This window comes from Coregonus clupeaformis, chromosome 25, assembly GCF_020615455.1.
Source record: "Coregonus clupeaformis isolate EN_2021a chromosome 25, ASM2061545v1, whole genome shotgun sequence".
Taxonomy (NCBI): Eukaryota; Metazoa; Chordata; class Actinopteri; order Salmoniformes; family Salmonidae; genus Coregonus; species Coregonus clupeaformis.
Window position 1 is genome coordinate 9823036 of NC_059216.1, and position 13800 is coordinate 9836835.

The window sequence follows — 13800 nt, forward strand, 5'->3', positions numbered from 1 at the left end:
TGAGAGAGAGGTTACAGTGCATGTCTGTCTGAGGTAGTGTTGACAGGAGGGAGAGGTTACAGTGCATGTCTGTCTGAGGTAGCGTTGACAGGTGAGAGAGAGGTTACAGTGCATGTCTGTCTGAGGTAGCGTTGACAGGTGAGAGAGAGGTTACAGTGCATGTCTGTCTGAGGTAGTGTTGACAGGACGGAGAGGTTACAGTGCATGTCTGTCTGAGATAGTGTTGACAGGAGAGAGAGAGGTTACAGTGCATGTCTGTCTGAGGTAGCGTTGACAGGAGGGAGAGGTTACAGTGCATGTCTGTCTGAGGTAGCGTTGACAGGTGAGAGAGAGGTTACAGTGCATGTCTGTCTGAGGTAGCGTTGACAGGAGGGAGAGGTTACAGTGCATGTCTGTCTGAGGTAGTGTTGACAGGAGGGAGAGGTTACAGTGCATGTCTGTCTGAGGTAGCGTTGACAGGTGAGAGAGAGGTTACAGTGCATGTCTGTCTGAGGTAGCGTTGACAGGTGAGAGAGAGGTTACAGTGCATGTCTGTCTGAGGTAGCGTTGACAGGTGAGAGAGAGGTTACAGTGCATGTCTGTCTGAGGTAGTGTTGACAGGACGGAGAGGTTACAGTGCATGTCTGTCTGAGGTAGTGTTGACAGGAGAGAGAGAGGTTACAGTGCATGTCTGTCTGAGGTAGCGTTGACAGGAGGGAGAGGTTACAGTGCATGTCTGTCTGAGGTAGTGTTGACAGGAGAGAGAGGTTACAGTGCGTGTCTGTCTGAGGTAGCGTTGACAGGTGAGAGAGAGGTTACAGTGCATGTCTGTCTGAGGTAGTGTTGACAGGAGAGAGAGGTTACAGTGCATGTCTGTCTGAGGTAGCGTTGACTGGTGAGAGAGAGGTTACAGTGCATGTCTGTCTGAGGTAGTGTTGACAGGAGGGAGAGGTTACAGTGCATGTCTGTCTGAGGTAGTGTTGACAGGAGAGAGAGAGGTTACAGTGCATGTCTGTCTGAGGTAATGTTGACTGGTGAGAGAGAGGTTACAGTGCATGTCTGTCTGAGGTTGTGTTGACAGGAGAGAGAGGTTACAGTGCATGTCTGTCTGAGGTAGCGTTGACAGGTGAGAGAGAGGTTACAGTGCATGTCTGTCTGAGGTAGTGTTGACAGGAGAGAGGTTACAGTGCATGTCTGTCTGAGGTAGTGTAGTATTTATCCTTGTCTTTCTCTCCTCACTTACTTGATCCTTCCTCAGTCACCATCCCAAGACCTTCTGCTTTGTTTTGCCTTTCGAATGCATTCAAATCCAGGACACTAATGAAATTTGAAGGAAAGAGACCCAACATGGTTTTCAACACGTATGGTTTTGCTTTGTTTGAATGTCAAACCATCAAAAATGTGTTTGTGTGTGAGATCCTTTTACCTGCAAGACTGCATGAGTCCTGATAAACTCTTGAAAAAGCCAGCATCTCTTTTTTCCTTCAGATAGTCTAGCATTTTCTACAAAAAGGAAATACACAATAAAATGTGAGCTGCACTGTACATACTAAACAGATTGATATGGGTCCATGAATATTCTAATATACCTGCTGAACCAGTATGTTGCCCCCGTTGAGTATAGAGATGCCCAGCTTCAAAGTAAAGGTCACCATGGGCCCAAGTGAACCTGAAGAGGACAATCAGGGATCACATTATTTGTGTGTGTGTGTTTGTCTTTGTGAAAGTGTGTGTTTCCCTGTCCTTTATTTATATATATATATATATTTATATATATATATATATATATATATATATATATATATATATATATATATATATATATATATATATATGTTTTTTTTTAGGTGGTAGATCAGCTTTAATATTGCAGATAGATTGTGCTTTCCATCAATGTAATTGTATGCATAATTTCCAGTCCTCCATATATATGGACAACAACACTTAGGCTTCTACTTCCAGCTTATACATCCTACATACATTTTACGGACACAGTATATTTTACAATAGTTATCTTTTGTTTGTTTTTAGTCCCATCCTTCAGCTCCACTCAACCCCTCCCATCTATCTCTGAACACCAGAACACCCTATACCTTTGCTGGCGCTGATCATCTGTAACAGCATCTCAGCAGCTCCTCTGTCATGCAGCCTGGCCTGCTGGTACAGAGTCTTCTGTTTCTCCATCTCTTTTTCCTAGCAGGTCGACAAACAAACAAACCCCATGTAAACAAACACAGCTCCTCACAAAACCATTTGAAACTAGTCAAATCTAATACCCTGATGGGAGATCCAAAACACCTCAAACGTTTTCTCTTTTCCTTCTTCATCTTCCTCTTCTTCATCTTCTGCACAACTCTAAAGAAAACAAGCCAGAGCTTTGTTAGCCAGATCTCTGTTGACTTCTACAGGACACTAAAGACATGTATCCAATAACAAATCAGCAAACAATTAATATAGGCTTTGTACCTTTGCCATCATGTCTGCATATGCAATATACAAAGGATCCTCATCCAAAGAACTGAATGAAAAAACATGTGTGAATAAATCTTGCATAACTCCATAGTAAACAAGTGTCTCAGGTGCATCAAATATGACACAATTACTTGTGCTCGAGCGCTTCTCCTTGCGTGGGGAGAAATTATGCAGTGATTTAGTTGAATGCGCCAGTTTATTAGCCAAGGGATACACCGGCAATATTACACAGCACAGATGGAGCTAGCAGCACGATGCCAGGTGCCCAGGTGTGTGTGTGTGTTTACCTCCGCTCAGTGAGCGCATTGTGACTGAAATGCAGGATGAGCTGATGAAGCGGGTCTGGCTGCATCTCTGCCTCCTCCTCTTCCTCCTCCTCCACCTTCAGTTGGGTCTTCTGCACAAACACCCAGTCACACATCAGAGTACCGCCCCACAGCCTTACACCCAATCACCTGTCATGTATACAGTAGCAGTGCCCTTTACCCTCTGAGAGTGACTAAATGTGCTGATACACATCCTATAGATTGTACTTCTAAATCACTGTACTCTACTTTGAATTAGTGATATTTTAAGAATGCAAGTTAAAGTTGTTCAAATTACACTGCAACACACTTTAGAAATAACAATTACCACAAGGCCAAGGTATCTAAACAAAAATATGGATGGTTATTATCCATATGCAGTAACCACTGCCATTTTATAAGCAGTCTTATCTTACTGCGCATCACTTACCTTAGAGACAACAGGGTGTACTTGATCAACAGAAGCACATTGAAATTAAAGATGCATAATGTGCAGTCAAACCCTGTCTCACTGAAGCATGGCCCATGGAAAGACACAGACTGAGTGTATCTCAACAGGATAGCATTACGGGTACGGCACGCCACTCCTACATCAGCAGACCATGCAGGCACACACACAGGGACATACACACACAGGGAAATACACACAGCACATTTAGATGGTGCAGCAGTGTCAAGGTCAGCGCTGTCAAGGTTAGCGGTGTCAAGGTCAGTGGTGTCAAGGTCAGAGGTGTCAAGGTCAGAGGTGTCAAGGTCAGCGGTGTCAAGGTCAGAGGTGTCAAGGTCAGCGCTGTCAAGGTTAGCGGTGTCAAGGTCAGTGGTGTCAAGGTCAGAGGTGTCAAGGTCAGAGGTGTCAAGGTCAGCGGTGTCAAGGTTAGCGATGTCAAGGTCAGAGGTGTCAAGATCAGCGCTGTCAAGGTTAGCGGTGTCAAGGTCAGTGGTGTCAAGGTCAGAGGTGTCAAGGTCAGAGGTGTCAAGGTCAGAGGTGTCAAGGTGTGTGTTCAGTAGAGATAAAGAGAGGAAGATGGAGGTTAAGCATGACTCTCCATGAGCCTGATCCATACTCTATAATACTCTATAATACTCTATACTAGTCTACCACTTTATCCCTATGACAGTCACAGACACTCTCCTAGTGAAGAGAGGCCACCAGGAAAGGATGGTGCAAAAAAAGTGGTAGATGGGATACTATTCCACATGGTCAACTCTTTTAAGATGTAACCACTTTCCCTGCATTTTAAGTCTACAATAGCTTATAAAGTGTTATAGAGTGTTTATAACCATTGTCTTCATTGCTGTTTTGATAGATGTAGCAGGTTCTCACGCTTACACAGGACGGAACTGTGCTTTTGAAGAATTTCTGAGACATCTAGAATCAAAGTTGTAAAGAAAGCAACCCTTGCAGGGACAGTTTTCCTTAAATATTTCATTACAACTAATTCCTCAAACGACATGAATATGGCACAATACTGTCCATGCTGCGACAGAAAATTTACGAAGGACACCACACCTTCCATAAATTTCACCAGTAAGCCATAGCATCGTTGTTGGATGCTGCCTTACCCCTGTGGAATGGGGGACAGCTCTAGAACCGGACAATGGTACAGTAACAGTACTGTATAGCTGGCAGCCTGGCACTGACATCCAGGGCAATGTCATGCGTGCCTGGGTAGGCGTTTCGGTTAGCAAGGGACAGAGCCACACGGAGCCAGGGGCAAAACATGGATAACTGGCGGAACACCTGCGGCGTTTGGCAGGCATTGTGCAGGCGAAGAGCTCATGTTGTGGCATGGCCAGGTGAGGACGGAGAGGAAAGGCTAGCCCCACAAATAACACAGAGACGGCTGGGCACTGTGAGGACAGATACAGTACTTACTGCCAGGTCCTGCACTAGCTTCTCTTCAAAAGAGTACGTCTCTGTCTCTATCCATATTCTCTGATAGCCCAGGAGGAAGAGGTTAATAGAGCGATGCCTGGGGGGGGGGCAGAGGGAGATTAGGAGGGTTAGCAGGATGGGCCAGGGGGAGAGGAGAGGAGAGGAGAGGAGGGGGGTATTACGTTAAGAATGGTTAATACTGGTTAGTATGGCACTGGAACATCCAACTGGTCACCGTGGAGAAACACCTTGGAAGATTGAACTGTACCCCCAATTTCATAATCCTGTCATGTATGCACCAGTAAACAATTATCACAGGACATATTTATTTTAGCAACATCTATAGTGTACTATGATGATTAAAATATGGTATAAATTACAGAGACATCGGTACAGAAACCTAGAATTTAGGAGAAAAATACTTTTTTGTCAGAATGAATGAGTGAATATTTTTGTGATGAGTGTAGCTCCCAGGCCTAGAGGTGTACCAGTCAGAATGCCAGTTGGATCACTGTATGAGAGTTATAGTTATAGTACAAACCATGGCTGGGAGGAGGGGGGAGGAACAGGAGGTCACAAACGTTGTCTGAACATTACATTACCGTTAACATGGAGAGCAGACTGTCATAGTCTGTGTTCTCATGCATTTTTTCGAGCCAATAGCGTTGGTAGGCGTTCAGGAAGTAATTATTACTTTTGTGCCTGAGGGGAGGTACAGTATTGTCATTCAGGAGAGAACAGAGAGAGGGTGAAGTACAGATGTACTATCTTCATTTGACCAGTTTCTCACAGCAGGACAATAATCCTGCAGCAACAGGAAATGTAAATTATTATGTGGATTATAATGGACATTTTTGTAGGGGATGATACATTTTTCATTAGGGCAAATCAAGTCTGACATTTTAAAGTGAAATGTACAAACTTTAGAAGCCTTTTTAAACCTTGAATCCACTACATGTTTGCATTTCGTGCTGCGCAGGAAAATTCTCTGCAGACAAAAGAGTGATATCATTAAGAAAGTACATCTGTAGTAGAGACAGAGTAGTAGAGATACTGTAAGAAGCGTGGTAAGCAACTGAAACAAGGGTATGTGATCGTTTTAGAGGTGGTGGAAACACAAGCTAACAGTTTGAGGGGAAAAGTACACAGACATTTAATCAAATGTCATTATTTCAAAAACATTACTCTGACTCAGAAGGCTAATGCTTACTCATTCCTCAACGATGTGATGCAATGTCATACTCCCAAAAGAACACCAATAACTAGTTGAAATGAGTCATCTTGTGTCGAGGAGCGACATCAGAGCACACATTAAAGATGGCCGCCCCCAGGTTGGGCTCCTAATTGTTTTTCTCCCTGCTGTCTCTCCTCCTGGGTCTCTGTGATTGAGTTACAGTGCAGCAGGGCATGAAATTGCCAGTGTCCTTTTCTATTCCGTGATAACAGGCGGAGGCGAGTCATTTGTCGTACAGATTGGGGGAGGGAAGCTTCACATTAAATACAGGGTCAGAGCCCAGGAAAGAGGGGTGAGACTCATGAGGCAGAGAGAAAGAGGGTTGGCTTGGAAATGCTAAACTGTACACAGCCTACTGCCTCACAGTACCGACATCAGCAGCAGGGATATTCTATTCTAATATTTGACTTGTAGTGTCAGTCAGCTAATGAATGTGTTTGTAAAGGAATGTGACTATACAAAATGTAGATGGGTGTGTGATACCTGGGCAGGTTGTAGAGAGGAGCCATGCGGAAGCAGGCCACCACCGCACGCTTTCTCTGCTTGGACAGCAGCTTCTGCCAAACACACTTCTTAGACCTCAACGGCTGCTCCACCTACAATGAATAAATGAAAACAAAACATGTACTTTGTTATATATCAAATTATATAGGGAGTATGGTTTGGATCACAAGTATGAGTATATCATGTTGAGTAAAAAAAAAAAACAGGACATAAAGGATCCAGGATATGGAGATATGGGGCACAGATATAAGACGTAGAAAACTGGATGTACTGAAGGCAGTAGGGGTGATGCGTGGTGCAGCCAGCCACTGACCTGCTCCAGATGGAAGACTGCAGCGGAGATGCTCTGGACCCGGAACACTGTCCTCTCAGGGTCTGGAGGCCCCTCGTTCTTCACCATCACATCCTTATACAGGTTCAGCTGCCACCGCACTGCAGGGTCCTCTGACTGGGGGTGGGTTAGCGCAGTGTAGGGGTTAGAAAACATCACTGCTGTTTGATATGGAGTTGCTGTTGTAGTTTTATGAATGACAATAAGTGTCGTTCATGATTTTCTCTAGCTCACCTTCTCTTGAAGGTGCAGATTCTGTCGCAAATGCTCCTTCACTTCATCATCTGTGTCTTTCTGTTGAGCAACATGAGGAAACAATTAGATATACCATTAATTAATCGTACCCTGTTCTTGACCACCCTTGATGACCGAAAAAAATGGAATACTGGTCTCTGCTGGGTATGATGTGGTCGGTAACGCCTGACCCCAGACCAGTGTGGGCTAGGCAGGCCCTCTCACCAGGAGGTAGCGTGTCTTGGCCAGGGAAATGAGCTCCTGGTCCCCGGGGGTGCACATGTTGAGTCCGATGGGCAGCATCTTCTTCAAGGCAGCCACGATCAGGGAGGTCTGGATGGAGTAGAACTCTCCTCGCTTCCTCTTATGCTTCCTTTCCTGGTCCTGACCCCCTGACTGATACCAGGACGGAATGACACATTAATAACTTCACCTGGCACTCACCCTATGTACAGTAGTGGACTATAGGGAATAGGCAGTGATTTGGGACACAGTCTGGTCTTATCTATCTATGGTAATAATATTTTAGATGGGTCCTACCATTTGTTATATAGAGCCAATGCAGTCAACTTCTAAATGTCTACCTTTACTTTCAAATTGCTACCTTGACCTGACGTGCTGTATTTCACTGGAGCTTATTTAACAGTGGGAGAACAGCACACAGCACACCACATGCTGAATTAAGCCTGTGGGTAGCAGAGGGAACCAAGGCGTTTTTTCATCACCAGCAAAATCTGCAGAGGCTGAAAATCTGTGCCCATGAAGCATTTCAAATTGAGCTATAGCCTGAAAGCAGCATTAGCCCACAGTTTGCTCTATCCCAGTGAACGGAGTGTAAAAGCAGACAGGATAAATAAACAAACAATCAACAAATCTATTCCCTGTCCCTGAGGTGATGACATGACTGCTGTTTGTGGAGGGAATATTTGTTGTGCTGTTTGGCCATGGGGGATATGAGTGTTAGGGTTGCTGCAGTACTGGAGCAGTGAGAGAGAAAGGGAGCCCAGTAACAAGGCTCAGCTGGAGAGCGTGCTGACAGAGAGCAGTGGGAGGTTGGACTGAGGTTAGCAGGGTTAGGATGTGAACAGTAGAGCTCTCCAGCACTGGAAATAAGGGGAATATGTAGTACTGTTTTGACTGTCTCAGTAAGCAGGCACAAAATAATAAACGCTACCTTTGACATCTTGATCTTGCTGTCACCAGTCAGGAATGACAGGTTGTTGATTTCATTCTGAACCACAAAGTTCTGCTCTTCCCTTTTGAAGTTCTGAGGAAAGAGTAATAACAATGTATGAAGAAGACATCTCTGCTTTGTTTATTTCTCAATCTGAGCGTCCTCTCCATTGTAACTGTTAGTTTGTCCATTGTTTATAAGGAGAAATCGTACATGTGATTTGCACCAGAGGATGAAGATCTCAGCCACCATTCTGAAGAGTTCATTGGAGTCAGCGTCTGGTTCTTTCAGCCACCTGGACCTGCAGGAGAAAGGAGAGAGAAGAGATGAAACAAAGACTGTATCAATATAATATCCTCTGCTCCAAAGCCTTGCCACCAAACTAGTACATTCCTTCACTACAATAGGTCCTACGATAAAAGTAAAACACACCCTCATCATGCCACTGTAAACAACTCCCTTACCCAGGTTTCAGCGGGCTCACCTGTTGTTGTCTACATAGCGGATGAGCATTGGGTAGAAGGCGTAGAGGTCTCTGCAGAGCACAGCGAACTCATCCAGGATGAGCAGCTCAGCTTCCTGGGTATCTCCCTTACTGTCAGCCTTCAGTAGCTCCTCCTCCGTCACCACCTTCACTGTCTTCTTCTTCAGCTTCTCCAGCGTAGGCAGGAAGTGACTCTTCAACAGAACAGCCCTGGCCTTACTGATGATGGGCTGGGCGTACACTGCACACACAGCAGTCATAGTGACAAACACATTGTTAGTTGTTTTTATTAGAAATTAAAAATAAAACAACACCATCTTGCTAGGAATGCAAAAGACAATCCCTTTTCATTCGGGTTCATCTGATCAGTACTGTATGCAAATATGGAGACAGTTTTACCCTCAAAACCAGTACATTTCCTAAAGCTCCCATCCACTGTGACAGACTACTGTACACTCCCACAGAGTAATGCAACCCCGCTAACCTGCAATCCTCTTCATCCAGGAGGCCTCGTCGATGCCCAGGTTGCTGTTGAGGATCTTCAGGATGTTTCCCAGGATGAGGCTGAGGTGTTCTGAGGTGACGGTGGTGGAGAACACACTGCCCCCAACACTTCCCCCGCTGTGTGGAGACGGCTGGTTCTCTGGGCCCTTCTCCCACCAGCAGGACAGGTAGTTACACAGCATGGGCAGCACCACCTCAATGACGTGAGGCATCTCTGTGTAGCGCGCCCCAGACTCAGACATGTCGTTGATGTCCTTCATCAGGACGTCTAGATGAGGCATCTCCGGACACATCTCCTCCACCGCATCTGGCATGCCCAGGACTACACAGAATATGATGAGCGCTATTTTACATACATAGGTAAATAACCATTAAATAGTGTATCATGGTGTAAAATGTACAACAGTATCATATATCAGGGGGCGACAGGTAGCTTAGTGGTTAAGAGCGTTGTGCCAGTAACCGAAAGGTCGCTGGTTCTAATCCCCGAGCCGACTAGGTGAAAACTGTCGATGTGCCCTTGAGCAAGGCACTTAACCCTAATTGCTCCTATAAGTCGCTCTGGATAAGAGCGTCTGCTAAATGACTTTTAAAAAAATATATACAGTGGGGAAAAAAAGTATTTAGTCAGCCACCAATTGTGCAAGTTCTCCCACTTAAAAAGATGAGAGAGGCCTGTAATTTTCATCATAGGTACACGTCAACTATGACAGACAAAATGAGATTTTTTTTTCCAGAAAATCACATTGTAGGATTTTTTATGAATTTATTGGCATATGATGGTGGAAAATAAGTATTTGGTCAATAACAAAAGTTTCTCAATACTTTGTTATATACCGTTTGTTGGCAATGACACAGGTCAAACGTTTTCTGTAAGTCTTCACAAGGTTTTCACACACCGTTGCTGGTATTTTGGCCCATTCCTCCATGCAGATCTCCTCTAGAGCAGTGATGTTTTGGGGCTGTCGCTGGGCAACACAGACTTTCAACTCCCTCCAAAGATTTTCTATGGGGTTGAGATCTGGAGACTGGCTAGGCCACTCCAGGACCTTGAAATGCTTCTTACGAAGCCACTCCTTCGTTGCCCGGGCGGTGTGTTTGGGATCATTGTCATGCTGAAAGACCCAGCCACGTTTCATCTTCAATGCCCTTGCTGATGGAAGGAGGGTTTCACTCAAAATCTCACGATACATGGCCCCATTCATTCTTTCCTTTACACGGATCAGTCGTCCTGGTCCCTTTGCAGAAAAACAGCCCCAAAGCATGATGTTTCCAACCCCATGCTTCACAGTAGGTATGGTGTTCTTTGGATGCAACTCAGCATTCTTTGTCCTCCAAACATGACGAGTTGAGTTTTTACCAAAAAGTTATATTTTGGTTTCATCTGACCATATGACATTCTCCCAATCCTCTTCTGGATCATCCAAATGCACTTCAGACGGGCCTGGACATGTACTGGCTTAAGCAGGGGGACACGTCTCGCATTGCAGGATTTGAGTCCCTGGCGGCGTAGTGTGTTACTGATGGTTGGCTTTGTTACTTTGGTCCCAGCTCTCTGCAGGTCATTCACTAGGTCCCCCCCGTGTGGTTCTGGGATTTTTGCTCACCGTTCTTGTGATCATTTTGACCCCAAGGGGTGAGATCTTGCGTGGAGCCCCAGATCGAGGGAGATTATCAGTGGTCTTGTATGTCTTCCATTTCCTAATAATTGCTCCCACAGTTGATTTCTTCAAACCAAGCTGCTTACCTATTGCAGATTCAGTCTTCCCAGCCTGGTGCAGGTCTACAATTTAGTTTCTGGTGTCCTTTGACAGCTCTTTGGTCTTGGCCATTGTGAAATTTGGAGTGTGACTGTTTGAGGTTGTGGACAGGTGTCTTTTATACTGATAACAAGTTCAAACAGGTGCCATTAATACAGGTAACGAGTGGAGGACAGAGGAGCCTCTTAAAGAAGAAGTTACAGGTCTGTGAGAGCCAGAAATCTTGCTTGTTTGTAGGTGACCAAATACTTATTTTCCACCATAATTTGCAAATAAATTCATTAAAAATCCTACAATGGGATTTTCTGGAATTTTTTTTCTCAATTTGTCTGTCATAGTTGACGTGTACCTATGATGAAAATTACAGGCCTCTCTCATCTTTTTAAGTGGGAGAACTTGCACAATTGGTGGCTGACTAAATACTTTTTTTCCCCACTGTATATATATATAAGTGTGTGCAACTCACTGGCGCGTTCCCTGGCGGTCTTGGTGTTGAACACAGAGCAGGGGTTGTGTTTGTTGAGCACGGGCTCCAGGAAGGCCACAGGCATGGCGCCTGCCAGGGTGGCCAGACACTCCCCCAGGGCCGGCAGCTGCCTGGAGGGGACAGGGAGAGGCAAGAAACAGACACACAGATCACAGCCATGTACTATCTGTGATATCAGTCTCCTAGCAATATCTAAATAATAGTACCTTTCCACATAGATGTTTTTCCCAGTCCCGAGCGCATAGAGGCTGGTCAGGATACGATAGCAGGACACTTGGACATCATCCACTGAAAAACAGTAGAAAAGGCATGGTGATTACATTCCTATACACAGCATCAGTGATATGACATGAATATAAAGCACACTCTCGCCACTCCTCATATTATATCTCCTAGATCTGTAGGTCTGGCTGTGGTCACTCACAGAGCAGGTCCACTCCAAAGTGGTGCTGGGTGATGTGTTCAAACAGGGCAGTGAGGATGGGTAGCAGGGCCACCGTGGTGTAGTTGATGTTCTGGGACACGCCCTTCATCTGTGAGCGGGAGTGGGTGAACTTCCCCAGCTTCAGGTTCTCAAGGGTCTTCTCCAGGTCCTCCGCCGCGTTCTCAAAGAACGTCCTTAACCCCGCCTTCACCAGCTCTGAGCCAGACTTCATCACCGTCCTGTCGGAGGAGAGGGAGGAAGGGGTTAAAAATGATGGAGTATGTAGTCTGTCATTGTTGCCGTTTATGCACACAATAACCAAACAATGTCCCCATGTGGGATAATACAATTATCGTATTTGATTAGAATAATAATTGTCATATGATAGAAGAGTTCCCAAAGGACAGCATCATTTCCATAGAGGAGAGCCGGCTATACTACAGAGAGCTCGCAAGGGATTCTAGTCCTGTCATGTGACTGAGATATAAGCTTCTATCTGACCTTGAATATTTACAGTGCATGATTTATACAGTAAATTATGTAAATATTTAGATTCAAGGTGAGACTGTCAGTGTAGGGATGTGCAGAAATATTACACCCCGAAAACGGTTTAATACATTATTTTGTGACTTTTAATGCTTTTTGAAGCCGTGATGAATCTCCCAAAGGGAGGGAGCTGAAAGACAAAGCCTATGGGCAAGTACAGTACAGTAGCTACATCCTCAGCATCAACATCATGTTTAATGCATTGCTAATTTAACCTCATTTGTGAGAACTGGTGCCTCAAACAACACATCGTTTCTAAAGGACACTAGGAGCCCGGAGCTAGCTACAGTACCTGCTGTGTATGTATGCATGAGGAGTGTGCTTATCTAAATGCCAGCAGGAGTTGTTTCTCTTAATGTCAATGATTCCAAAATGATATGAATAACAAAAACTGGTGATTATGAACATGGTGTAGAACAACATATCTGTCGGCCTACGTAATGTAATGTTATATAGGCTAGATATTAGGTTGCCTCTTTTCCAATGACATGTACTGTAAAATTGCTACGTGACGGACCTCTTTCAAACCTTTGATTTAATTTCAAACTCTGGGGACATTTATTGTGGCATAGGACTACAGGACTGAGTTCCACCCACCTGGTGTCGAGCGTGTGGGCCAGGATGTGGAGAACGCTCACCATGGTGGTGGAGTCATTCCCTACAAGAGAACACAGTACAGTGATTAGCATATCACACACTAATAGTAATCCATCTATTCACAGCAACAAAGAGAGCAGAGAATCAGCTTCTTACCAAATAGGGAAATCCTGTGTCTGACAAGAGCTGCCAGTTTACAGAACAGGCTTGAAAAGTGAAAGAGAGAAAGAAAGAAAGAAAGAAAGAAAGAAAGAAAGAAAGAAAGAAAGAAAGAAAGAAAGAAAGAAAGAAAGAAAGAAAGAAAGAAAGAAAGAAAGAAAGAAAGAAAGAAAGAAAGAAAGAAAGAAAGAAAGAAAGAAAGAAAGAAAGAAAGAAAGAATCAGGGAGGTCAAAGGGTAAAAGGAGGAAAAGATGACAAGATGAAAGGAGTATACGGAGAAGAGTAAGTAAGTAGCATTCACAGACAGTGAGAAAGTGGAACTGCAGAGTAGTGAGATGTTATTGTACCGACCTGGTGACCATCTCCTTCTCCTTATTAGAGGCGTAGCCGCTGCTGCTCAGGTTCTTACTGGGAGAAGAAAGGAAGTAGAGACAGTGGTTCTTGAAGTACTGGTCTATCAGAGGGAGGAGGACCTGAAGAAAAAATACAATTTAGGAGATGTATGACAATCTTTGTGTAATCTCATGTACTGTACTTAAAATGTTCATTTGTTTCACACAGATTCACAATATTCTCACTTTGGCAAAAAACTTGATTTCTTGCTCATGAGGCGACTTGTCTGTCTTCCCACTGGTAGCCATGGCCTCTGAAATGACAAGGTCAAAGGTCAATAAAGAGCAGGTCAATAAGGCAGCATTGTCAATAACAGAAAAGGTAGAGGAGCATTCA

General features: G+C 44.5%; 1 protein-coding gene across 2 annotated transcripts in view; it reads right to left on the reverse strand.

Moving 5' to 3' along the window:
* LOC121539250 (ryanodine receptor 3) overlaps positions 1–13800 on the reverse strand; it is a 144213-nt gene that overhangs the window by 15645 nt on the left and 114768 nt on the right. For both annotated transcript variants that reach the window (XM_041847602.2, XM_041847601.2), the window contains 23 exons: positions 13650–13717; positions 13423–13544; positions 13068–13117; positions 12912–12972; positions 11769–12007; positions 11551–11632; positions 11324–11454; positions 9078–9419; positions 8594–8834; positions 8323–8410; positions 8110–8202; positions 7161–7331; positions 6936–6995; positions 6684–6818; positions 6350–6462; positions 4633–4729; positions 2739–2848; positions 2446–2497; positions 2278–2334; positions 2073–2172; positions 1569–1648; positions 1406–1482; positions 1223–1296 (listed from right to left, as the gene is read on the reverse strand). In XM_041847602.2, the coding sequence (XP_041703536.2) occupies positions 1223–1296; positions 1406–1482; positions 1569–1648; positions 2073–2172; positions 2278–2334; positions 2446–2497; positions 2739–2848; positions 4633–4729; positions 6350–6462; positions 6684–6818; positions 6936–6995; positions 7161–7331; positions 8110–8202; positions 8323–8410; positions 8594–8834; positions 9078–9419; positions 11324–11454; positions 11551–11632; positions 11769–12007; positions 12912–12972; positions 13068–13117; positions 13423–13544; positions 13650–13717 (2643 nt within the window). The remainder of the gene's footprint in view (positions 1–1222; positions 1297–1405; positions 1483–1568; positions 1649–2072; positions 2173–2277; positions 2335–2445; positions 2498–2738; positions 2849–4632; positions 4730–6349; positions 6463–6683; positions 6819–6935; positions 6996–7160; positions 7332–8109; positions 8203–8322; positions 8411–8593; positions 8835–9077; positions 9420–11323; positions 11455–11550; positions 11633–11768; positions 12008–12911; positions 12973–13067; positions 13118–13422; positions 13545–13649; positions 13718–13800) is intronic.